Source organism: Micropterus dolomieu, linkage group LG01 (assembly GCF_021292245.1).
Source record: "Micropterus dolomieu isolate WLL.071019.BEF.003 ecotype Adirondacks linkage group LG01, ASM2129224v1, whole genome shotgun sequence".
Lineage (NCBI taxonomy): Eukaryota > Metazoa > Chordata > Actinopteri > Centrarchiformes > Centrarchidae > Micropterus > Micropterus dolomieu.
The window spans coordinates 3,478,911-3,506,850 of NC_060150.1; the positions used below are offsets into that span (position 1 = coordinate 3,478,911).

Sequence of the window (27,940 nt, forward strand, 5' to 3'; positions counted from 1 at the left end):
TCAACTGAACTCCACAGACAAATCTTAGGACCGAGACGTACCGAGTTCCAGTAACTCCCACCATGAGGCGAAGAAGACAATACAGACTTTTTATAAATGTTCTCCACGTGGATAAAAATCTTCATACAGCAAAATCTCCATAACCGGTGGGACAGAAGGCAGCACTGCGGAGGGTATCGAGGCAGTTGACCAGGATTAGCGCGCCGGTCAGGTGCTTCCACCTCTTGGTGATGGGGTTTCTCATCTTGTCCAGGCCGAGGTGGAGCTCCTGGATCACGTCTCGGTAGCTGTCCCCCACGTGGGCGGCCCACGTCAAGAGGAAGTCATAGGCTGGCTTCCACATGGACTGAAGGGTTGGGATCGGGGTCAGAGAGAGAGAAGAGGGAGAGGTTGTTTTTTTCAGGAACAACAGATTGTCTTTGCTCAAAGAGTTTCTACCCAACTCACAGAGGCAATTAAGGTACTTTAAAGGAATTTGCATCAAATTCACACTTCTCGGAGTCAAAACTCAGAAAAATTTGAACACAGACATGATACATCATATTTTTAGATTCAATGTGACTCACACTTCCTGAGAATAATTATCCAAGGTCGCTCACGAAAAAAAAAAACCCCATCCATTATTCTGCTTAGAAATCAAACAAAAAAGTCGCTCCTTGAAACTCTAGAGCTCACCTGAATATCATCATGTTTCAACATTTTCTTCAGTAACAAAATAATCCAGTTATAGTTACGGATACATTGCAAACAGGAACTGCTAACAGCAAATTCAACATACTCTTAATGATGCAAACATAAGCTTGAACAGACTGGGCTCAAGCTGTAGAACCACACTACATGACAACATTATACGTCCCTCAAAGTTTGCTTTAAAACTTACTGCATGATTATCCCACAAAAAATCCAGTTTTTCATGTTGCACTATCAATATATTTTTGACATTGCTAAGGTTCATAATGTCCCATTGACATGGTCCTTAAATTCCTAGAACACAGATGCTCTCCTCTGACCATTCACATCCAGATTTTTACCCAGTGTTGAAAAGCTGAGGACAATTTTTAAACTCGACAGAGGGGGCATTTGGGTTGGTCGACAGACGTTTTCTCAGGTCTCTCACCTCATTGTCCAGCAGACCGTTCTTGTCGCGATGCGGAGCCTCGTAAGCCTCCATCTGCTGTCTGGACACTCGAGCAAGTTTCTCGGCCAGTTCCCTCCACCGGGACGCCACCTCCACCGCCGTGGTCAACAAGACGAAATCCAGGACCAGTCTGGCAACCAGACCCTGGCAGTCCATCTTCAGCAACGCCTGTTGGGGGACAGAGAGACAGTCAACAGTGGAATGAGGTTTTTATTACATAAAGCCTGTGAAATAGTCAAGGAAGTATGTAAAACCCATTTTTCTTTAGAGAAGTTATTTTTTGTGCTAAAGGGCAGAAATATTTATTATAGGATTTGAAAAACTCTGACTTTGATGAGGCTTAAAAAAGACACATTTAACCCTGGCAGGCTGAAAGCAACACATTGCACCAGTTTTCAGTAGGATTGTATTGTTTTTCTACAAACAAAATCTTTATTTTGAAGGACGCTCTAATCTGATTAAACAAATTCTAGCAATAAAGGATTTGCCTTTGTGTGGTACGGCTCACACCGCAGCTGAAAGTACACCTGAGATTATGTTCCCTTTGGCTTTGGCTAAAACAGCACAGTTTTAAAAAGAGTAAATAAAAGTATTTGCTGATAAATCATTTAAGTATTCTTTGGAAATCTTGAAAAATACTTGAATCTGCCAAGTCAAGAAATGTTGGATGTTTTCAGTGGCAGACTTATGGAATATTCAATAAAAAGGGAATGGATCTGAAATAAACCGTGGGTGAAACGGATGAAATGTTAGATTGGGCTAATATATATAATTACATATATTAAATACATTTTCTGGAACAGATACAATAACATGTCTGTTAAACAGTCAGTTTATTGATTTTCAGCGTGACCCGCAATGACTTAAAACCAACAATGGCTGGTTTAAAAACCCATTTACAAAGAAAAACAGCTGAAAATGTAATCAAATATCCATCAGTAACCATAAATATTTGATATCAATTATCAATTATCAATTATTATTAAATATTTGATACCCGGCTAGGCCGAATATCATTCGAATGCAGTCCACATGGTTCCTAGTAACCAAAATGGAGACCCAATGTGGACTGGATTCGAACCAGTGAAGATCTTTATTCACATGTCTAGATCCAACCCTCCCAATTTGGAACTCCATTTCTAACACAGAATCCCATTTTCAACCTTTTTGGTTGAGATCCTCTTAAAAGTATTGACGTGTAAACAATCGTCACTTTTAATACGTATGTGGTTAGTGAGCAATTCAACCAAAGTGATTTTCCCTCTTCAAACAGCTAAATTTTATTCATTTTTGAGGCTTAATGGGGTAAACATATACACGGTTTCACAAGAAATCATCACATGATGACTCAAACGTATCTTTTTGGAACCCACTGTTCTAAGTCCATAGTCTCATTGTTTGGCTTTCAACTGGCCGCAGGGGCCGAATGGCAAACATAAAAGCTTAAAACAACGTTGCTTAAGGAAAAAAAAAACAACGTTCTTTATGAGTGAGTGAGTGAGTGAGTGTATGAATAAACCCTGAACCCCTCCTGTAAGTAGTCCTGTCCCTCAGGCTGCTGCTGCTGCTGCTGCTGTAAATATGTTCTTACTCAGCTAACCCGGTTAAATGAGGGTTAGAGAATACTGAGCATTAATAAAAGCAGCTGACTGGAAAATACACTGCAGGCATGATTTTATTTATTTTGCTGCTGAGGGGATTTCCAAGACCAAAAAGTGCAGTGTGTGCATGTGTGTGTGTCCATCTAGAGATAAGATTTTATTTAAAAAAAAAAGCAGGGGTCTCAACGACTGCAGAGTCTTGTACACACTCACACACACAGTCTACACACACACTTCAAAGTGATGCACTGTCCTGTGGTGATGCCTTTCAGGCTCATCGCAGGGGAGGGTTTCTTTGTTGCCAGTAACAAAAAGCTGCAAGCAAGCAGACTCACTTTTCCTTGTTTTTTACTGTAACTAACAAGGGCGTACCACACATTTTGGGGGGTTTTACTGGAAGATGTTAAAAAATAGATTCAAAATCATGCATAAAAAGCAAGAGGTTGTAAATAGATATGAAGCACGAGGCAGATGTCATGTACTCTTTAGAGCTTAGATTCCAGATGAGATCACAGATGAGCTATGTTATTATAAAATATAAGATTATTTTAGTAGAGGCTGATGACTGGCAGCCAGTACGACCAATTAAAATGTTGGTAGTGGAAGCAATAAAGGTAAAAAAGATGTACTGAGGTGAGGTTTTAGTTCACATATATGAACTCAAACATATGAGAAGCAACACTATGCCATTTATTGTGAATTTATGCTTGAAACACCTTGACTAAAAACTCAAAATAAAGATTCAGCCTTATGCAGATGTCCTGTGATGTGGAAGAGCAACAAACACTTGTTATGAATTCCTCTGAAAACTTAATTTCCCTTAATTTTCCATGTTTTTGTGTCTTGTTTTTGAGAGCTCAGTTTTTGCAGTGTATTAGCCGTTCAATGTATTTCCATTTTGTACCTCTCTGTGAAGACGTTTTTATGTTAGCGGCGGAATCCTCCATCCTCGAGCTGGATTCATGTTGCCTTTACTCACACAAAGGAGAAACGACAGAGCATGTAATCTACTCTTGTTTATAACTTTACCTCACTGATGGAGGCCTCTGTGTTCGGCTCCGACCCGTTCTCATCCCTGGGCATTACATGTGGACGCCCCGGGGTACCCTTTGGTGTAGGGCTCCATGGTGAAGTTAGCAAGAATAAACTTTCTATAAATAAAACTAGTGGTTAACGTTAAAAAAAATCACAATTTGGTTATCTACCAAAACTTCTTCGTTGGGGTTAGGAAAAGATCATGATTTGGGTTACTTAAAAGTTAAGTAACATTACTAAAAACTAGCCTTTTTTTCACATGGGAAACAAACTCCTGGGTGAAAGTCCGGTTTCTGAGCCATCCATCCACCTAAACCACGTCTTTACTCTGTAAGGTAATCAGTATAGCAGTACATTTAGCGTTGAACAATGGCACTAAAGGGCTTCCCCCAGTTTGTTCGACTATTAGGCCAAGGGTGCCATGTGCGTTGGTACCAGACGCCGAAGGACGTGACAAAGAGTCCATTTGTGACACCCTGCGAATGAGATCGGCCTCTCACCTCTCTATAGCCGTATCAGAGCTGTGTTGACTCACTGCTTCACATTAGTGTTCAACTGGTGAAACAACACTGTATTTATCACCAAAATGCGTCTACAAAACATGACAACAATCCTTTACTGTAGTTTTAATTTTTGCAGCTTTTTCATGCACAATGCTGCTGTGTGGAAAAGCATTTGAGCAGATCATTTTGCTCAAAGCTTGATGGAAAAAGGACAATTAAAAACGTTCTTTATTAAAACAACGTTGCACGATGAACCCTCTCAGGCCATGTTTTCTTTGTCTGCACCAGATACTGCCCTAAATGGTCGATAGTCGTGTCATTTCGAACCGAACTGCGGAAACTGTAGTTGTAAAACGCACTTCCTGTTACCACCAGTAACTACCAACCACCAAACTATCCATGCCTGGAATCTTAAGTGATTATAACTTTAATTAACCTTCTGCTGGAACATGATTAAATATCTTTCAGTGCTGCTCTGTTCTTCTCACTCCAACTCCCATCTGATTTCCACACAGCGAATATAATAAGTGCATTAATAATAAGATTAGATCAGAGGTCAGCGGTGCATGAAACTCTTTGTCATAGAGGATTTCAGGAAAGGTTTGTCTTAATGACCGTCAGACAGACAGAACAGCTGCATCCTGAACGTAACATGATGTGATTTATCTTGTCTGGCGCCTGATTACTCACATCCACGAGGATACAGAAAAGTAAATGTATTTCAGGTTCTGTGCCTTTATTTAAATAATTTATAAGATTTCCCAGATGCACTCTGAAGAAGTGTGCGTGGGCCCACAAAAATGTAAAGAGTAAATTAAATACATTTTCTTTTCCTGACAAGTAAATGTCAACTGCGGAGCCTCGACTTAATTTAATGGGGCTCGAGTAGTTTCCACTGATTCAGCCTCTCTGTCAGTCAGCTGCAGCTTCAAAGCAACACACACACACACACACACAGTCTCAAGCCAGCAAAACACTCCAAGCTGAATCAAAAAGACCAAATTTTATGCTGATTTCTCTCTCTGTCAGTCACTCAAATTCAACTTCACGATAAACGACAACATCTTGGCGCAGTAAGTTTTTAATCACGCGGCTTTAACACTGAAACAATGTTTATACCAGTTTATACACAATACACACACATATATATATATTTCCGAATATCATCGGTATCTAAAGAATAAAGTTGAAATAATCATTTATGGTGTGATAAAAAATTTATATCACATAATCATCTTGTAAAATATTACAGTTTAGATTAAACTACCCCATGTAAAGAAGTCAAAACAAGCTGCATCTCAACCAGATTAATGCTGCTTATATGTTAACTCATCAGTAGTAATAACAAATAATACTTTTACTTTTAATACTTCAGGTACACTTTGTTTCAAATACAATTTAAATACAGGACTTTTGCTTGCGATGGAGTATTTCACATACTTTTTGTTTTTCATTTTATCAATTAAGCTTCCTAATAGGATATAAAGTACTTAAAATTGGCTCTTTCTCAACCAACAATGTATTATACTGTATATAATACTGTATTATATATAACATCCAACCCGTCCTCACTCCTAAGTCGTCACATATTGGACGCATGAGCTTCAGTCACTAATTCACTGGGAGAAGTCCGGTAGAGTCATTTATGAATGCTAAAGATGATATTAACAATAAAGTCTGAGTAAGGAGGTGGGTGGGGTGAACGGTGGGCCAGAAACTGGACTTTAAATCAGGAGACCGGTGTTGAAACAAAAAGTCAACACTGAATGTTTTTATTTAAATAGGTCACGTAGCTCAACGTTATTTTTTCTTTTACCCAAACCACGATCTTTTCCGAAACCTAACCAAAACTGTGACGTTTCACAACGTTAACCACTAGTTTTATTTTGAAATATTAACCGTGGTACGAAAAAGCGTCCATATGTGAGGAGTTGGGAGAGAGAATGTGTTGGAACATCATGACAGGGACTATTCTGCGAAATGAGAAACTTTTCCTTTTGATACTTTAATTTAATGTAAAAAGTTTAATTCAGGACTTTTACTTGTAGTTTGTACATCATAGTATTGGTACATTTACTAAAGTAAAGTATCTGAATACTTCTTCCTCCATTGCACGAGACTGCAGGGGTTCTTTTCAAGGCATTTGTTGACAATAACAAAAGCAAAAAAGTTAAAATCACCATCACTATTGTGGCTGCAGGTCAGGTTTAAAAGATAAGACAGGCAGAACCTTTTATAACCCCGAAGTCGTTTAATTTCCATTACTTAAAATAATCTTTTTTAGTAATTTTCCCATCCATTATCTTTTATCTCTTTCATCTTCTCTATTATGAAGTGCAGCTCTGTAATGAAGCGAATTAACCTGGATGACCCCACAACAACAGGTTATCTTTTCCAAACCAAACTGAGATGATAAATTATTTGGTTTTGAAACAGGCACCAGACAACAGTCCAGATTATATATATATATATATATATATATATTCACTCCCCCCCTCTTCTCTCTCTCCCTTTCTGTCTCTATCTCACTCTACCACCTGGCCGAGAAGCACTTTGGCCTTCTGCTGTGATGTCCTCTGTCTGCTGATTCAGGCTTCAAACACGTCTAAATATAGACCGGGTCAGGCCGGGCCATCCAAACACACACACACACACACACACACACACACACACACACACACACACATACACACTGTTGAGCAGGTTCAACACTTGAGCCTGCTCTCTGGAAATTACTGTTATGTGTTCAAATGCAAATTGGGAGCTCCTGTTCGTGCAGGAGAGATGATTCGTTTAAGCCGGAAAGGATTTAAGCAGGAGACACGACAGGAAACGGGAAAGAGTTTGTGCTTCAAAATAAAGGTCGGGGAGGTCGGTCAGGGAGTGCCGAGTTATTTATCTCTAAAACTTTTATTTTTGGAGAGAAAGACATCCCCTTCTGAGACACATATCGCATGCTCAGGCTGCACCAGATGGAGGTCAAAGGTCACTGACACTTTGTCAGCTGTTCCAGCAGGGGTCATGTCCCTCAGTTTAAATTTTGGGTTCTTAAACGTGCCCCTTCTGACTTCATTCAAAATAATTCTCCGCATATGACAAAGTTACTACCTTTATGTTCTCCATGAAACCCAAGGATGTGGAAGTGAATCTAGCAGCTGCATCACAAGACGTTTTCTTTATCTATTTCTCTGTTCCTCACCTTGTTTCGGTTGATGTTTCCACGTTAGTAAGTAAGAGAATGATTCTGTTCTAAAAACTCTGCGAGAGACTAAAGCGTCTGGAAAATATGAGATAGTGGCGACCTGCAGGAAGCCCCGAAGCAGACGGACAGACGGCGTTGACAGCTGACGGAGAGGCTGTCAACTAAATGAGCTTCACTTCCAAAGGCTTCAACGGGGAGGAGGGAGGAAGGAGCAGAGGTGGAGCAGGGCAAATGATAATACTGACAGGTAGGAAAGATAGAGAGAAAGGAAGAGGAGAGAAAGACAGCAACAGAAAGAAAGGGCGGTTTCAAGCACTTATTTTGCTAAATGTTCTGGAAAAAGTAATGTAGTATATTTTATTGCATTCTTAATCTTATTTAACCATTTTTGTTCACATTTGTTCACAAAAATTTGGACAAAAGCTAAATTCTACTTCTTCTTAAGGTCCTTTAACAAGACTCCTGAACTAAACTTCTATTACGATTAAGGAAAACTACAGAAGGTTTGTCCCAAAATGTCCCAAGGAGGAACTTTCTAAAGGGCCACACTGAACATCACTGACTTTTTTGTTGCTAGAACCAACCAATTTAAGATGGGAATTAAATTTGATGTTCTTCATGTTTATTAAACAACAACGAGGAGTCTAAAAACGCAAAAGCAAAACCTAATTGCACAAGTAAAAAGAAGATTAAAAATGTTCAGAAAACCATCACTGCGTATACTTTGCAGAAAAGATTCTCCTCCTTCTTTACATTTAAACATCTCTTTCAAAAAACAATATAGATACATAACAGCTTGTTTCCTTGCTGCCACAGCTCTGTCCAATCTTCAGATTTGGCAGAAACTCTAAACATTTAATTGCTGATTTGTTTACAAGTTCAGGTTCTAGCTTGTACTGTGTGTATTCAGTGCCCCATTCAAAAAAACCCACTTTTGTTTGGATCAATCACTTTCTCTGCGGAGCCAGTTTCTCAGCAGGAACTGACAGGAGGATTTAATCTGAGCGTCTGTGTGCAGTCTGGACTTTCTGCTGTGTTGATTTCACCTCAAGAAAAAAAGGGTAAGCCTCAGACACATTTCTAGTTTGTGGTCCAATAAATATTCATCTCTTGATTTACATGCTGATTTTCATTGGCTGTCGCAGGGGCTCCAGGCGGTTGTACGTTTATAAAGAAGTCTAATTTTCCGAGCCGTGGACTCTGGTTCTGTTGTTTTAGAGTTCTATGACTAAAGGTTTTAAATGAGAGTCTACAAGCTGGCTGAGAGATTCGCCCCGCCTCTGCGTGGATCCATTATTAAACAACAATCTCCTGTCCTTTCAGCCGCTCTCCTCCGCTGACAGACACGAGGGAGGGCTCTATCTCACTTGTCGCCTGCCTTTGTAACTCGAGCCGTGGCGTTAAAAGATCTGCCGGGGCGGTGTCAGATGCCCCCCAGGCCTCCTACTCCGTCCTGATCAATGCCTGCTCACATTTCGCATGAGAACACCTGTCGGCTAGGGTGGAAAACAGGGGGATACATGACGAGCTGGTCTAAACCCTCAAGACAAACCACGAGTGCTTGTTCTGCTGCAACACTTTTAATGTTTCATAACTTTTCTTCGCTTTCAGGAGCCTGAATCAAGATTAAGATTCTTAAAACTATACAAGAAAACGGACGTTTTTGTAATCGTTTTTTTTTTTACACAAGCACGGTATAAGGGGATATTGAAGGATAATTGCACTGACCAATGCTACTGTGGTCCTGCTGCTAATCTGATTAGCTCCACACATGTGTGGTTGTGCTACTGTTCAACAAAAAACCATCTACACAAACAGATACGTATTTTAAAGCTCTAAATATTGCGAGGAAAACACCCCAGAGAGCAGCAGCCTATCACTGCAGTTGTCTTGCCTTGGTTCAAATGAGCTCCATCATGTAATGTGTCAGTGTTTTATCAGTCTAACTTCAGTTCAGGAACAAAAGGCCACACCTTGCTCTTATTCCCATATCCTTGCAGTCTACAGGTGCGTCTAAACTCTTTCTTTTCCACTTGTATCAGTTCTCACATCCCGACCACCAAACCCATTTACTCTGCTTCTTTGCTTTCTCCTCTCTCATTACAGAATCTACAGGGGGAACAATGCAGATCGAGGCATTGCCCCCACCTGGAGTCTCACTCACCTCACCATGATCTATTCTCTCCGTTCGACCCGCCTTGAGATGAGCTTATTCCATCTCCTGCTTTCCTAACACGTCTTTCCAATTAATTAGTCTGCATACGTAAGTGGTGTGGTGCTCAAAAAAAGGCATCTGAATCTTGGACACTCTGGACTAACATATTGTGTAATTGAATCACCACATGCTTTAATTAGACACTTTTACAGAACATTTCACAGATTAGTGTGGATTTGGGTGCAGGTCCTGACTGGATCAAAGCCTCGTTATTAAGCAGCGACTGCCTTGTTTGCTAATCGAGGATTTTGGAACCAGAGGTTCTTAACGTAGGAATGTTTCATTGAGTAACAATTGTGTAAGACAGGCTATTTGAGATTTAGTAATTCAAGCCTGTGGTACTCACTGGACCTTGTTGCTGCAGTCTGATGCTAATTTAATGCTCCCTGGGGAAAATGTTGCAGGGGACACACACATTCACAGACATCCTCGAGCGGTTTACAACTCAAGTACAGCAGCATACCAAGCAGCAGATTTTTATAAAAACAGGCAAACAACCCGTTTTAGATTTCTATAAATAAATAAATCCAGGAGAAAATCAGCTTAAGACAGGCTGTTGTAGGTCTGATCTCTAACCAGAAAACAACTGGTTTTCAAAGACAAATATTATTACATATAATAATACATATTGTATTATTGTCCAACTTTAAATATGTGGGTTTTTTCCATTATGAGAAAAATCATTAAGGCTGTGACGTCGGCGTCAAAACAAATTAAGAAAATTAGAAAGGGCTGCAAATGTCCAAAAACATCCATCACAATTTTCAATAGTCCAAGTTGATGTCTTCAAACAGCTCACTTTGTCTGATCAGCAGTCAAAATCATAAAAATGATCAATTTACAATCACATGACACAAAGATAATCTACAAGCTGCAACCACAAAATGTTTGGTATCTGAAATGATTAATTGACCCTTTGCTAAGCCAGGCTTTAAATACTCAGCTGACCAATCACAGTGCAGTATAGGACTCGCTCTAACCGAGGTCCGCCACTTTCATGGCTGCGCTCCATTGACTCTAATGCAAAAGGCGTTGTTTTCTAGCTTTTTTTGCTGTATTTCTTTAAGATATGGTCAAACGCTGTTCCTGGGGAACTTGTAATAGTTACAGTTGCTTCCCAGAGAGGTTAAAAGGAGAAGTACAATTTATTCTCTTTCCAAAACCTAAAATAAATCCAATAAATGTCAGCTGTGTATTGTTACTACTGTAATGTTAGTTAGCTAACTTCCTACTGAATGTAGCATAATAAGGCCCCACTGTTCTGCTTTTTAAGGATCTATATAATAGAGATTAGAGACCTTCCCAGCTGTACAGGAACAGCGTTGATCCTTAATATTGTTGTCCTCTTTCTCAATAGTCAGGTAATACGTTTGTTCACTTTTACTCTACTCTGACTTAGCAACAGTAACTAAGGGGGGTGTGGCTTAGTGAAGGGTAAATTGAGCAGTTATTTGCCAATTACTCAACTAATTGTTTCAACTTTCCCAACTTTGTGAAAATCCACTTTATTTCAAATTCTAGCACATTTCTAAAAATCCCAAATATGTCTTTTTGTTGACATTTTTGGGGCAATGTGCATAAAAAAGCTGATGATATATTTCAAACATTTCCATTTGATGTAGTGCTGCAGCCATAAAACTGGTGTCCCTCTTAAATGTCTTATATTAAACATCAAGCTTCACTTATATGTTAAAGGAAGAAGATAAATATTGTGATACCACAGAGTCCAGGTGGAAAAGTTTATTTTAATCACATTTAGTGACGTTTATGGAGATAATTTTAAACTTGAAGAGGTTAACATTTGCTTTAACTTTTTTCCTTTGCAGTCTTTCTTTCCAGCTTTGCATGATGTGCATTAGGGCTGTAATAACATCGATTAATCTGCTGATGATTTTCTTTAATCATTAGATTTAAAAACTGTTTCCCAGAATCCCAGTCAGACCAACAGAAGGTAAATATACTTTCAGTTTACTATCACTTAAGACAAAAAATCCAGAGTTAAGAATAACTAATCAAAATAATCAATTATCTGTTGATTGACTCTTTATTTTGAATCAACTAATCATTTCATCTTTAATGTGTTTCATTGCATTTATTTTAACCCCAAATAGATGTTAAACTGAGCTTTTGCTCCACTGCAACATTGAAAAAGTCACCTGCTCGTTTTGTCAACAGACAACAACCTTAATAAATTTGATTTGGTCTGAACAGCTTGCAAAGCAACATGAGACACTGAGTGTCTAGCTGAGACACCGGAGTAATGAAATCATGTTTTGGCAACTGGCCCTTTAACATTATGTCAGGGTTTAAAATTTATTTCTGTCTGTAGCTGCGTTCAGCCAGAAGCATATCACAGGTAAATTCAATATAAGGGCAAACCAAATATGTAAAACAAATGTTTCTATTGAGGTCAATGGGAAAATGTCATTGTGACAGTCCTGTGTATATGGTGGGATCTGGGGAGTAGCTCATTATCAGTTATGACTTAAACTTGGGTAGGTGTGACTGCTAAGTCTCAGTCACACTTCCTCCTCTCTAATTTATTTGATTCTGTGTCAAATTCACACATCTGCACGCTACACACATTGCTGATGAACTGACTTCACACTTAATTTAGTTTTCTTAGATGTATTTTACTTTAAATAATGTTTGGTCTCCACATGTTGTCTCTCTTTGGAGCCGGGTCGTGACAAATCATCCTTGGTGATAAAAATGTTTCTGACTTCAGAAGAAAATTGCTGGACTTCAATGAAGGACATCTGAGTGTGTCCTCCTTTCATTTTCCAGTAAATATATATATATATATTCTAAAAAAACAGAACTCAGAGGAGTCAAGGATGGAGCCTGTTTCAGAGATAAGAAAGCAATGGCGCTCTTTGTGCACACAGCGAGTTTAAAAGCATCACCGTGAGTTGAAGGTAGCCGCCAGAATAAAAGCCTTTTATACAACATAAAAGCATGCATCTTCTGCTTTTGGCTTAGGTAAGATTATGACGTACAGCCAGACAGGGAGAGGTAGTTTCAGGTGAGTTGCTCTGGATAACAGTGCAAGGTATAAGGCATGAACAGCAAATGAGTACCTCTCTCATTTACTTTAACATTTGCTGTCTCATTTTAGCGAGGCACTTTACCCCCAGCTGCTCCGGTGGCCGCCAGCCGAAACCACACGGAGCATGTTGCTGCTACAAAAGTTCAGGCACGTTTCATCAACTCCGCCTGGATAAACAGTATCTGGAAGACGCACTTTGCTTTTTGAATAATGTCGTCTGACAAGGGAAATATCTCGGGACTATTTTGCCTCCCTCAGGGAACTGGCGCTGTCGGGAGAAGAAAAACACATCGAGGCCGGCATGCATTTGCTTGACAGAGTTGTTTTCCCTCAAACTGCAGATGTTAAGTTTTATTTCAATGCTTCCCTTTACAGGATTTTCTTCTCCAGCTCCCTCCCCTTCATTTTTCATGTGATGGCTGTTCTCACTGTGAGCCCACCTCAGGCTGCAAGACAAGTTGTTTACCATTCATGTGACTGAGCATAAGGACTCAAATCCTTCCAGTTTACACTCAAGATTGTGTCACACTCTCTGACTGTTGCACAGGCTGACGTTGAAAGATATCATGTTGAGGGCCGACGTAGCAAAGAGGCACAAATCAATCAAACAGCGAGTGACTGACTGTTTTTGAAATTAGATTTATGTTCTTTTTAGATTCAACAAAGCTTAGCTAACGATGCAGCAACCATCTGAGGGACACTGATAAAAAGCCTTTTCTTGCTCCGTTTGCAATGTACATCATTTGAGAATAAAAGCCGCAGTGTTGCGGTTATGCCATACAATTTTCTTAAACATTTATTTGTGCAGTAAATGCTTTTGCTGACTTGGGAGATATGGAAGAATGAAACCAATTGTAAGGCATTATCTACCGTATTTCTCTGTTCAAGGGCAATTCAGTGATTGTGAACTTGCCCACTCTATCCCAATACACAAAGAAAATATCACCTTTTATCAGCACCTCTGGCAGTGAATAGGGTCTCTGAAACCTGTGAGTTGTCAAACAATTTCAAAAATGTAATATATCATCTTTTTCCTGCTTCTCATATGTTAGAATTTACTGCTTATCTCTGTATTATCATCAAATTGACTATATTTGGATCTTGGACAGTTAGTCAGCCAAACAAGCAGTATCGCTTTAGGCTCGGTGAACATGCCATAGGCTTCGTCACTGTTTAGGGGGATTTATAGATAAATGGCTAGCCCACATTTGGACTCATACAATGGGCAGCAACCCATTCTTTGTCAATGGGGCACTGACAGATTTTCTTTCCCCCTAATAACAACCTAAAAAGGTCAACTGTGTCGGAAAAAAGGGATGTAGTTTGTCCAAGATTCATACCATTAAAAAATCCAACAGGACTGGTTTATTTCCAAAGGAAACACAATACGGGACAGACTACAGAGACAATTAAGTCAACTTCATGTGAACTTTTAGGCTTCTACCAGGTCATTCTGAAATGTTATCATTGTGACCAGTGTGTCTATCCTTTTTATGGCCTGTTTTCATAAAAGTAGGAGGTCATAAAAACTCTGATGTGGTGAAATGAACATGTCTTAATTATCTTCGTCTTACCATCATGAGTTCCCTCTGGAAGGACTTCCTCTCCTTGTTCTCCACATTTGTACACTCCTCTTTGAGTTTCTCCAGAACCGACGCCACCTTCTCCGGCTCATTGTCCACCTCGGTCCGGCAAAAATAATTCAGTGGCAAATTCCCGTACCCCAGGGCATCTGCAAACGCCCTCCAGTTGCCAACATTCTCCATTAAAACGGTCCTCACAGTTGCGTAGATGTATGTGAGAAATTTACATGGCTTCAGGATCTGCTCCAGCAGCATTGTTGTTGTCAGGTCCGGGCCGCACCAATAAATGGGCTTGACCTTCCCCAGAACTAAAACGTTCTTGGCATGGACAAGGCCTATCTTCCCTTGATAGTATCCAATGTACCACTCTTTGGTCCGCAGTTGCCCTCGTAGTTTGATTTTCTCCTCGCTGAGCAAAGCAATAACATCCCCCTTCTTGTACTCCAACAGATAAGTGCTCTTGTGCTGCCTAATCACTGTTTTGATCAACTTGCCAAATTTAAGGTTGGTAATGCACCGGTCCTGAAACTTTGGGTATTTGGAAGTGACAGCCAGCGGCGAGAGGACAATCTTATCCACCTCTTTCTTTTTCAGAAACCTCCTTTGGCCCGTTATCCTCGCTACAGTCTTTGGCGGTGGCTGTGGAGTTTGGACGCAGAACTGGGTGAGGATACAGTCGAGGGCGTCCTTGACTTGGACCCTGAGAGTGAAGTCTGAGATGCTGTTAGGGTTGTGTGACGTTATCATGTACAGTAGCCTGCTGACTTTCCCCAGTTTGACCTGAAATCCCCGAATCATTCCTGCGCCCTCGCTCGCCTTCACCTGGTAGTTGGACATGTTGGAGTACAATCCCACCTGGAGGTCTTGAGGGAACCCCAGCATGAACTGATGCCTCCCCCAAAGCTGGAAGGCCACTGGAGGGGTGGAGCTAGCCTGCCGACCCACCTCACTTACCAACAAGGTTTTGGGGGCGCAATCATGTCCAAACATGGCCACAACTGTTTTGAAGGAAGGGTGGATGTGCTTGGGTCCGTAGACTCCCAGAGTTACTTTCCTCTGCACGTGGTCCCAAACAGTCGTGTTGTGGCTGATGTGCTGTGACTGAATCACAGCAGCCACATACATACAAGGCTCTAGACTATCCAACTGCACCTGGATTGTATCCTTGTAAATGTAAGCATTAGGGATGGGCGTGTAAGGCCCTTCTTTGCAGTCGCTTCGAACGCAGAGCACCTCTGCAGTGTGACAACTCTCCCTCTTGATCGTTACCGATACCTTCATCTCCAGTGTGATGAAGGACTTAGTCTCCATGTTGCTGAGCTTAATCTCCACCACGGGGCTGACGGTGGAGCAGTGGTCATTGTTGAGCTCCAGAGGAGGGTCTAGTAAGGCTTTCATGGAGATCTGCTGGTGGTCTCCATCGCTGACGTGGCCTTCGGGGATGAGTGCGCTGATGAGAGTGTCTGGGAGCTGAACAACTCCTCCATTACTGTCCAACATGCACACGATGTTGGTCTCCACCGGCTGCGTCTGGCCCCAACCAGGACTCTGGCCTAGGGAGTCAAGGTCATGACAAGACCTGGCTAGCTTTCTATGGTTCAACCAAGCAGTCCTGAAGTCCTCCCTGCTCTGAAACTGCTCCGGTGAAGGAGCCTTAAGGCCTGTGAAGAATCCCGAAGAGGGCAAGATTGGATTTGATTGCGCCTGCAGGACTGACAGTTCTGAGAGACTGTGGGAACGTTTACTCCTGAAAAACGGGTTATCCCTTTGAGGGTAAGGTACAACTTCTTGGTTTGGGCTGGTGGGGTTGGTATTGTTAATGTGGCAGCTGCTGAACCCATTGGTCATGATTGTACTAGTGTTATAGTTGGAGCAAGATGATGGAGATGCCAGTGCATCAAACAGAATAAGGTCTGCTGAGTTCCTCACACCTATATCTTTGCAGTTCTGATCTAACGGACAGATAAAGGGGTTCACAGAGAAGGGACTGTTGTTGTAAGTTGGGGAACGCTTAATGGTCATCCCTGTCCACTCCCCCATGCCTGCAAACTCCTTTGACCCATCCTCGTACCCTTCCCCGAGACTGTCAATCATCCCACTGTCGCTAAGTGAAGAGTTCCTGAAGTTGACCGGCTGGACGTAGGCAGCCGGGATGTACCCCATTTCCATGTTGTTGTGGGCATACCACCACTCTCCACCTGACGTGTCCAGCACATAGAGGCGATCACCTTTGGAGAATTTCAGCGTGGTGAAGCTGCTGGGGCAGTAATCCTTTATGGCAACCACTTCCTGTGCAACTCCATAGGAGGCTGGAGTGTTCAGCCTTAAGGCACTGGGAGAAGGCACTGAAAGGAAAAAGATATTGGACCAAATCACAATTTCCCCTTGTTACAGGGTCTTTTCTTTGTCTTGATTGCACATTGCACTCATTTGCTGATTGCAGACATAAAGGACCAGTTGCACTAATGAGGTGATGGTACTACAGTTTAGACATAAAGGTTTGTGTGATTAATATGGTTCAATAGTTAATTTTAGTAATCAGATATCTTAATGCCAGCAAACATAAACGCAGCCAAACAACAGAAAACCTTATTTTGAAACATTCTGAATGCAACTACAAATTTTCAGATCAACAAGTAAATGTATGAGCAGATTTACTGCATAATCTACGGCATAATGTGCTATTTTTAGTTCACCTCATTAGCGTATATGGAGCATGTAAACAAAGCTGTAATGAAATGCAACCAGTGAGGTGGAAGAGCCACGGAAAGAATGATAATGTTTTCAAAAACCTGACTGAATAATTTAGTTTCAAAAGATGAAAAGCACAAAATTAAAACATCATTTAAATGCTACAGATATTCAGTGATATTTTATTAATCAGTTCTCCAAAGTAATCATTACTGATATACATGTGTCAGAACACATCCGTTTTTCTTCCCATTGTAACAGCAATTTCATAAATCTGGTGTGGCTAAAGTGAAACACACAGACCTTTGACATCATTGAGACTGGCTCCGGTGACTCCTTCACTGAGGTCGATGAGCGTCCCTTCCGACTTACAGCGAGGGAGGATGTGGTTGTTGTTTGTCACTCTGATAATTCGATGGGCAGCCATGGCCGGTACTTATCGTAGCATTCGCTCATTGGCAGCTTTTCATCTGGACGGAAACAAACAAAGGATGTCAGGGTGGTAGCGAGCAACCAGTTTTAAACACATTCAGGCGTTTAGCTGATGCTCACATCCAGAAGGACTTCCCAAGGCAACGCCGGAGTAGGAAGCTTAATTTTCTAGATCACTAACACAGTTAAAGGCTATAAAGGCCAAAGCCGCTGCAGCAGAAAATAAGGTTGAAAAATATCACTGCATTTTTGAAAAAACTCAGTATGAAGAATGATGCTGGGGAAAGAACAGGGAGGGTTATTCTAAATCAGTGCAAAGACTATGAGCAGTGAACTGTGAGAGAAAGATAGAGAGATTTGATTTAGTAGAGAGAGTGATCGAAAAGCAAAAAAGATATGAAACCAAAATAGATTAAAGTTCTGAGTGAAAGTTACAGCGAAGAAGGTCAGAAACATAATGTAAAGCATGAGGTGGAAAACAAACCTCTCAATAAATAACATTTTGACACCTCTGTCCATACACTTTTTTACCTTTTCACCTCACAACCGAGCATCTCTCCCTCCTCCAGCTGTACATGCTGCACTGCTCTGTGTATGTTTGAGTATTTACATCTCTAATTGTGTCGACCAAGTAACCAATTTCCTTGTCAGAAATTAGCTGTGATTTAATTTGTGTATGAAAACACACAGTCAGCGGAGGACTGTAATCTGATTAAGAGAGAGAGCAAGAAATTGTTTTGCAGCAAAACTCTGTTCCCTTCCATGACAAGAGACTATTATTCCTGCAGCGGACGCATTTGCATTTGCACACTAATGATGCCATTTTAATCTGATTAAAGCAACACAGATTTTAGAAGCAGCCGCGTAAAAGCCTTTCACTGATTATCTTCATTAGAGCTTTAATGTTTTGAGCTGAATTTTAATAAAATGTAGCACTGCAACAACTCTTCACTATTTTCACTAATAACAAATGAGTTATTGTCAGAGAAAACAAGTATTCACCATATTCACACAGCGGCCACACTCAGGGTGGGAAGCTTGAGCATGTAAAGCCTGTGCAAAGCTGGCAAGATTGAGAGAAGTAGTAATATTAGTAGTAGTTGTTGTTGTTGTAAAGGCTGTAGTAGTAGCAGTAGTATAAGTAGATGTAGTCGCAGTAGGAGAAATAGTTGTAAAGGCTGTAGTAGAAGCAGCATTGGTAGTAGTAGTAGTATAGGCTGCAACAATAGTAGGAGTATATGCTTTAATAGTAGTATAGCAGAAGTAGTAGTTGTAGGAAAAGAACATGCTGCAGAAATAGTAGTATAGTAGTAGTAGTGGTAGTAGTATAGTAGTAGTAGCAGTAGTAGAAGCAATAGCTGTAAAGGCTGCAGTAGGCTGTAGTATTAGTAGCAGTAGTTCAGGCTGCAGCAGTAGTAGGAGTATATACTGTAATAGTAGTATAGTAGTAATAGTAGAAGAAGCAATAGTTGTAAAGGCTGCAGTAGTATTATAGGCTGTATTATTAGTAGCAGTAGTATAGGCTGCAGGAGAGGTAGGAGTATATGCTGTAACAGTAGTATAGCAGAAGTAGCAGTAATAGTAGTAGTAGTGGTAGAAACAATTGTTGTAAAGGCTGCAGTAGTACTTTAGGCTGTATTATTAGTAACAGTAGTTCAGGCTGCAACAATAGTAGGAGTATATGCTGTAATAGTAGTATAGCAGAAGTAGTAGTTGTAGGAATAGAAGAGGCTGCAGAAATTGTAGTATTGTAGTAGTAGTATAAGCTGCAGCAGTAGTAGGAGTATATGCTGTAATAGTAGTATAGTAGTAGTAGAAGGAGCAATAGTTGTAAAGGCTGCAGTAGTAGTTTAGGCTGTAGTATTAGTAGCAGTAGTATAGGCTGCAGCAGTAGTAGGAGTATATGCTGTAACAGTAGTATAGTAGTAGTAGAATTAGCAATAGTTGTAAAGGCTGCAGTAGTACTTTAGGCTGTAGTATTAGTAGCAGTAGTATAGACCGCAGCAGTAGTAGGAGTATATGCTGTAACAGTAGTATAGCAGAAGTAGTAGTTGTAGGAGTAGTATAGGCAGCTGAAGTAGTAGTCTATGCTACAGTAGTAGTAGCAGTTGAAGCAATAGTTGTAAAGGTTGCCGTAGATGCAGTTCTAGTATTAGTGTATCATGTTTTTCAGAGAAAACGTCACACTGGTTCATCTAAAGGACCCCTGCCACCATTTCCCATTCAGTCTGAACAATAAGATAGAAACAAAGTTTATTTGCTTTTTGTGTTTTGGTTGTTCGCCACTGAACCAGTTTAGTCTTTGTTTAGCCCTCTGCAGATTTAGTTTGCTATTCTTTAAATGAAGTAGGACAGAGTTGAGCACATATTATTATATTAATACATTTGTCTTCTCAAAAGTGAAAAATGAGGCTTGATTCAGAGCAGCTCCTCTCTGGAGGTAGAGTGAAACTGCAGCAGAGCTGCACTCTGGGATGCAGAGCATGCAGTGAAGGAGAGCGTGGCTTGTTTAAAGACTACATCTGTTCACCTGGGAGCTCGTGCTGAAAGCAAGTCAAACTCGTCTGAGGTGACGTTTCCTTTTCCTGCACCCTCTCTGCTCGTCAGGGAACATGTCACCCATCGATAAAAAACCCTCCTCCCGCTCGAAAGTAAGCACTCAGCGGGCAGCCGGAGCGAGGCTGTGATCAATAACAAGCCCGCAGACAAAGAAACTGTCACCGGCTTTGATATAACACCGAGGCAATTCCCGCTGAATGCAGCAGGAGGTGAGGGTGTCTCTGACAGAAGAGAAAAAAGAAAACAAGGGGCCGGATGCCTCAAAACGAGCCCTGCAGATCCACGCTGAACCTCCTGCAAGCTGAAAACACTGACAGAAGGAGACTGTGACAACCTTTTCTGACAAAATAAAACTTTTACAATAAAGATTCTTTGTATTTTAGAGCTAATGAATAACAACACAAAGTATATGAGGCAATTAACTCCATTTAACTTTTGTTTTACTTCACGTTTGCAGAACATTTTCAATTAGAGGGAGAGGAAACCCTAAAAGAGATCTCAGCAAACTGCCAAAAGGCTTGGCTTCCTCCAAATTGGAAACAAGGATTTTGTTTTTTTCTTCCCACTGGTGCATCAATATCTGAGTCGGTGAAATGCTCTGCGTTATTAACTTATTTCAGTCAGGCTGACAGAGTCGAGGAGCGGAGAGGAAAGTTTAATTAGCCGAGCGTCGGCATGTCCTAATCCCTGGATGAATGTTGCTATAATAACCATTTCCAGCAGCCATATGCTCGCGGAGAGTTTATCGTTTTTTCATCACAGCTGTTTAAACTGAGCAGATTACAGAACGGACAGTGAGACACAGCAGCACAGACCTGTTCCTGTTATCATGTCGAACCTTAAACTTCACCACTGCTATGTAATATTCAAATTCAATCTGCTGTTGAATTCCCTGTGTAAGCATTCAAACAGGCCGTAATCCCAGATCAAAGAAGAAGGCTGACGGGCTAAAAGTCTCTTAAATCAAGATCAAACAAACTAAGAGTCGGAGTCATAATTCCTCACTATCAGTTTAATAAAATGAGATGAAAACAGCTTTAAAACCTTGTTAGCTGATTCTACAAGTCTTAAATGTATCTGCAGACAAATTCTCCTCTGGTTTAAATATTAAAATCCTTCTGCTGCTGCACGCCGGTGTTGATAAAACATTCAAGATCGGATTCCTTTATTTATGGCGTAATGTGTTTCTTCAGTGTCTTCTGTTTATTGAGGTCTGCATGGACTCTTTCTCTTCAGTCTATCAAGACAAAATAAATTAGTCAGTGCAACAAGCCGATAACAGAAGGGTCTAGTCCTCTTTAAAGGGTAAAAACCATCAAAACTGCATCAAAACTCAGCTTCTTTTGACTTTAAACTCCATAAAAGGTCACATCTTTCATCTATTTTGTAGGAAACTGAGCGCAGGCTGAATTCAGTCCAAACCTCAGGGACAGAAACACATTTGGTCGACTTGAGTCAGGTGCCTAACTGGCCGCTCTGTTGTGGCCTTCGGCGATGCAGCTCTGCTCCCAGCATGCATTTGGGGACGTGTGTTTACACCTGCAATGAAGCAGGTGAACCAGCAGAAGAAAAGAACAGGAGCTCAGGGAAAAACTGTCCTTGGAAATTTGTTAAACGCCCGTGAAATTAAAAATGATGGGCGGGTAAAATATATAGAGTAGTTTCACCTTTTTTCAGTTGCGTTCATTTAATCATACATGGGTTTACTGATTGTCCTCTGTGGGCCACTGTAGATGTCTGGGAGTGAATTCTATTATTATTACTATAGAGTAGAAAATGTCCTCTAAATGAAAGTTTTGTCTCACCCTGCAGTAAAGTGTCGACCAGATTTCTTACATTACATCCAAAACAAAAAAAAAAAAGGGACCCCCCACTGTCAGCTGAGAGGAATGTGATAAAACAGCACGCTCTTTGTTTCTTTGTAAGATGAATTTGAAGGCATCCATGCCCATTTTTAAAATAAGAAATAAGTAGGAATATTAAAGTCCCCTTTGAAGTTTTTGAGCAGTTTTTTTTTAACCAGTGGTTTTTTCTCGTGCACGCCCGCAGTCTGGCATATGGTTTCACATTGTTCCACTGATCTACTGGTAAAAAATGTTGTTTCAAAATGTTCAATGATCAGTTTGCAAAGGTGTTATGAGGAAAGAAATGCATTCAACACATTTTTAGACCTCGAGAATCCACACAATGTGAAGTGGTAAGAAACCATGAAGGTAAACGGTCATGGCCGCTTTAGAAGAATTTTGAGGTGGGATGCAAAGGGAGGGATCATTCAAAAGTGTTTAATTTGAGTTAGATAGAGAAGGGGAGTCAGAGTGGACAGGAATGGAAGGAGAGTGGAGCTGAAATATCTTTCTTTATTTAATTGGTTGCAGTTTAAGGTCATAAACCTACCCAATAACTATTTTTAAAAGCTTTAAAAAGTTAATTAATGACACAGCAAAAGAAGAAAGTTCCGTCTGAAAGGTAATGTTATAGCTGTGAATTGTTGAATTTAATTCATAGGGGTAAAGATCTTGCATCTGCAATTGCCTCTGAGTTCTTAAGCATTAGCATGTATACAGGACAGACACATCAAGATTTAACTCACTGTATGACAGCAACAGGTTGCGTTCAACATTTGCAACCAGAAATCACAGAGTTCTAAAGGAAATCCCCTCAGTTTGAACTCTGCATGCTAAAGTAAACAAGAATATGCTGACGGTAAAGTGGTCTGACAGCTAAGAGCTAATAATTTGATGAAATGTGAAAAATGAATGGTGAGTTTTCCCTTTGAAGCTGACACTTTGCCCTCCAACAAATATAATATGATGTCCTGAAAGTGCTGTTATTAAGGGCTTGAAGAGCCGTGGGGCAAAAGGTAGTAGACATTTTTGGGAGTTTCAAGTTTCATTTTCTCGCACTGTACACGAATGTAAGTGGCATTTGGCAATAATTGGCAAAAAAAAACGGGCTCATTCGACCCCATCTTCCATTGTGTCTTTTCTTTTTAAGCTCTCACACAGAGAAACGTCATATTCCCGCAGGCTGAGTGGGTGATTCCTCTCAGATGGTCTTTATTGCTGTCCTGCTGCAGCTTTGTGACGTGTTCAGGGTTTTATTTTTGTATCCTGCAGACCTGTAGATGTAAATAAATAAATAAATAAGCCTCTGCCTGGCATGTGGTCAATTACATTAGTCTGTGGTGCCGTCTGCCTTGACCGCAACCGTTCATCACCGGAGAACTTCATCCGTAAAATCCTACAATCGCTCCTCTCTCCCCTCAGGATGAATTTCCAGGTAAATGAAGCTGCAAAGTGCTGAGTTTTAGTGCCGCTGAAGGAGATTCTTCAAGCAATGACGCTTTAAGAAAAGAAGTTTGCGCTCAGGAAATGGAAAGTGGCATTTCGAACAGGTCAGCTTTAGGGCAGCAGATATATTAGTGCATTAAATTCAGGGAAAATGCAAAAGCTGCTAAATGTCACATTAGGCAGCATTTATAATTCCATGAAAAGGGTTTAGCACATTTTTAATTGATGCAATAATGTTGATTAATGAAGTGAGAACGCAAGTCAGCGTGGCGCTGTTAAATCATAATGGCTGTGTGCTAATGTGACGCAGTTGTATAACATTTCAAGCATTTAACATTATTAGCTAATGAGGATATATTACAGCATGAGTTGGACTTCAGCTTGACTGTCGTGCATTTTGAGTTTATTCTGCTCTATAGTTGAGACTTTAACTGAAGAACACAAACTGAAGGCTTCAGGGTGTTTAAGGGATTTTTCTTTGCGTTATTATCTTTTTCCAAACCATGTTAAAGTGTTTTGCTTGATTATCTGCCTTCGGTTGCAGTGTGTTATAAAAAAACTACTTCCAGACAATAAAGATAGAAAAGACCATCACAAACAGAGTTAAAGTAATGTTTTTGCTTTTGTCAGGGAAATAATAGATGTCTGGTGAAAAGCATTGATTTTGGTGAAAATTAAAGACAAGAGTCCTTTTCTTAAGAGTCCTTGAAAGCATCATTGGGGCCAGTTATGAAACAGTCCCTGTGATGATCAAACCAGAATCCACAGACACACGGCAACTAAATTAATATCTATTAACTATGATTAAGATCACATCCCTACCCGACCTCCACGCCAACACGTTCTCATCTCAGGGTGTCAAATGAGACGCCTTTTTAATATGTGGTCTGTAAGCAGTTTGGTTGGGTATAGGCATGAAAAACATTGTGTTACATTGGAGTTACTTGAAATTCCGAGGCTTTGTCAGGCTTTCTCAAAGCGTTTGTATTTGACAGACTGCATCGCTTCATGACGCGTGCAGCACACACTGACACAGACATCCACGAAACGACAACTGACAATGAAAAAACACTGACTGAAAATATCCAAGGGGATGGTGATTAGTTGGCGAGGAAGAGACAGGAAGTGAATAGAAACATGAGGGGAGGAAAATAACAGTAAAACAGGAAACAGAGACTAATGAATGACAAGGAAAACATCTAAATAACAGAGCAGGACGACAAAAAGACAGGAAGTAAAGTAAATATGGACACACGAGGAAGAAACAAACTGAAAACCATAACACAAGATGTCTTAAGGACATGCTACTTTCTGTATTAGCTCTGCATGTTAGCTTTGGATGTGCAGAAATCGAGCCCTGCAGAATATTCACATGACTGTAGCTCCTGAGGACGCTGGGCACTGGGTAACTTCTAGCTTTTAGCAGCAAGGTCTCAGTTACGAAGTGTAAAATCATTCAGTGTTTAAGCTAACAATGCTCAATGTTTCATGTGTTTATCAGAAGATTTGCAAGATCTGCAAATCTTAAAGTTGAGTCATCAGAAAAATGTAGTATAGAAAGGTTTACAGCATTTCCTTTTGAAATGTAGTAGAAGTTTAAATACTCATAAAAAAGACATATTGAGTACTGGTAGTCCTTGAATAATTGTGCTTTAGTTTCAAACCTCTGACTGAAGCTACTGTACAGGCTTCAAATATCACACAGTGAGCTCAGGATAATTACTATAATCATCATGTTATATTAGTTTATGGGTATAACAACAACAAAATAAAGCTCAATACCGTGGAAGAAAAAGACAGTGAGGTGGAGCGTCTGTTTGTGCAAGTGTGTAAAAGACAGAGTGGTATGTAAGTGTGTTCACTGAGCAGCACTGGGAAGTAACTTTACTTGAGTATTTCCATGTTATGCTTCTTTATAGTTCTAGTCCACCACATATCAGAGGGGGAATTTTACTCCATTATATTTATCTGACAGCTGGAGCACAAATATTGCGGTAGCGGTTGAGGGTAGCGGACGCTAACAGACTCAACGAACTGATCCATAAGGCCAGTGACGTTGTTGGGGGGGAGATGGACTCTCTGTCGGTGGTGTCAGAAAGGAGGATGCTGTCCAAACTACATGTCATCTTGGACAATGTCTCCCACCCACTCCATGACATGCTGCTCAAACACAGGATCACTTTCAGTGCAAGACTCATTCCCCCAAAATGCACCACAGAGCGACACCGTCAGTCCTGCCTGTGGCCATCAAACTTTTTAACTCCTCCCTTTAAGTGTCGGACACTTTAGTCAGTTATTAAACTAGACCTCATTATCTATTTTCTGTCCAATATTTAATAATTAATGTGCAATATTCTCTGCTGCTATTTACTCACTAGTCCTTTTTGGTTCACCATAATAATTCTTAATAATGTAAATATTGTACATACCCACACACCTTTATATTTGTCTTTATATTTTATATTTATACTACTATATTTATATACTCTTTATCTATCTCCCTTTGACAAGTGTGCAATTGTGACAAAAGAATTTCCCCTCGAGGATCAATAAAGTATTTCTGATTCTGACTGACACATGAGCATTTGATTATAAGTAAAGATAAGACTTTACTGAGAAGCACATGATTAGTTGTTTAACTTTTGGTACTTTAAATACATTTTGATGTAAAACAAAGTATTTCTACACTGTGTGGTATTGCAAATTTTACTTAGAAGTAAAATAGCTGAATACTTCTTCTGTGTGCATGTGTTGAGCTGAGCCGCCATTAATTAGAAAATTGAGCGCACCTTCACACGGAGCTGGAAAACGATGACATGCTGGTTTTCAGGCTTAGCCTCGGGTGTGTGTGTGTGTGTGTGTGTGTGTGTACAAAATTAGTTGTTGAGTCAGGTTTTGTGTGAAGGGGAGGTGTTTAGTGTCACTTTCAAATCAGTCTGCGTGCATGTGTTTGCTAACAGAGGAAGAGAAGAAAGGAAGAAAAAAGAATTAAGGAAGGAGGACGATGAAGATGAAGATCATGGAGAGGAAATGTGTGGGAAAAGAAGAGGAGGCAAATAAAGAGTAAATGGGAAGAGGGGATGAGAACCAAAATAATTGTTCGTAAAGAGTTTGGACGAAATGGGAGGAAGGATGGAAGAGAAGGCAGTCAGGAGGAAAGGGAGGAGAAAAAGACGAGATGCAACAAAACAGGGAGGAAGAGGAGGAGGGACAGGAAAGATGAGAGATGAAGAGGACATTGAGAGATAAGGTAGAGAGACAAAAAAGTGAGAGAAGAAAAAGAGTAGAAGGGAGGATTAGGAGACAAGTGAGGTGAAGAGAGAGAAAAAGATGAAGAGAAGATGAAGAGGAGAACAAGGTAGCAGCAAGGGGAAGGAAGAGGATAAGAAAAAGGGAGGAATTAAAGAGAGGAGAGGATCAAGAAAATGAGGAAGATAAGGGGCAAAGACACGGAAATGTAGATAAGCAGATAGAGAGAAACAGATAATAATAAAAGAGAGGGAAAAGGAGATGAAAACAAAAAGGTGGAAGGATGAGGAACAACAGGAGAGGAAGTGAGGAGGTGAGGAAGTGAGGAAGGAGAGAAGAATAAGAGTTGAACGAAGAATAAGAGGTAAAGAGAAGAAGGGAGGAAGAGGAGGCAAGTGGGGTGAAGAGAAAAAAGGAGTGTGATCAAAAAGGAGGAAGGAAAAGGGAAGGAGAGAAGTGGAAGAGGAGTTAGGAGAAAGATGGAAAAACTAAAGAAAAGAATGAGAAATAAAGCCACGTTCCTCTTAGACCCAATTATGTGTGTCTCAAACCTGAGGCTGCCTGATAGAGAGAGAGAGAGAGAGGATTTTCAGCTTATCAGATGACCTTCTTGGCAAGCCTGGAGGGGCGTCCACGCGCGTGGCCGCATGCCCACACGTGAACAATGCGCGCTAATTGTCAACTTGTCATTTCCATTTGCTGCTGAGCTGTCCAAGGTGCATGACTATTAATAAATATTTACAGCCATGCAGATTAAAGAGATGAATAAAAAGAAATGGCAGCAAGGCTTTCAGTTTAATTCATATTAGAGGGTTTCCATAGGACTATAACAATATCAGAGAAACAAAGCAACATAAAACAACAGAAAGATCGATACGGCTCATATAAGGCACCCACATAACCCACATAGGAAACCATTAAATGTCATAAAAATATAACAGAAGTCAAAATGTACAATAAATCGAACTAAAAACTATAAACACAAAACCATGAAGAATCAGAGCGTCAGAGCTCGATAAATATTGTTAGATAATTCATTTGAGTGAAGCCGAATTCCTCTCCGGACATTGTTATGCCAGATTAAGCGAACAAATTGAGCAAATGGTTGTTTAAAAAAATAATTAGAGGTACTGAAGTGTAAATTTGATGGTAATGTGAACTGACCTCCTGCTGGCTGGGAGCCCGAACACCCAGAGTAAGTGAGATGAATATGAGCGGATGGAGAGCACTTGTTCTTCTTCTTCTTCTTCTTCTTTTTCTTGTTCTTTTTCTCGTGGTCACTCGCGTCATTTGTCTTAAAAACCCAAAAAGAAAAAAAAGGGGGGGGGGAAAGTGATGAAATGTCAAAATAAGATTTTGTTCCCAGTCCAAGAAGTTTTTAATGGTCCCACAT

The 27,940-nt window shown here is 40.4% G+C and overlaps 1 protein-coding gene across 1 annotated transcript; it reads right to left on the reverse strand.

Moving 5' to 3' along the window:
- On the reverse strand, positions 1-27,866 carry LOC123973536 (SH3 domain-binding protein 4-A-like). Its single transcript, XM_046053661.1, has 5 exons — positions 27,712-27,866; positions 17,321-17,487; positions 14,318-16,671; positions 1,118-1,306; positions 1-346 (listed from the first exon to the last, which is right to left on the reverse strand). Exons 2-5 carry the CDS (start codon positions 17,442-17,444, stop codon positions 122-124), a joined length of 2,892 nt encoding a protein of 963 aa, XP_045909617.1. The 5' UTR covers positions 17,445-17,487; positions 27,712-27,866; the 3' UTR covers positions 1-121.
- Positions 27,867-27,940: the final 74 nt, after the last annotated feature.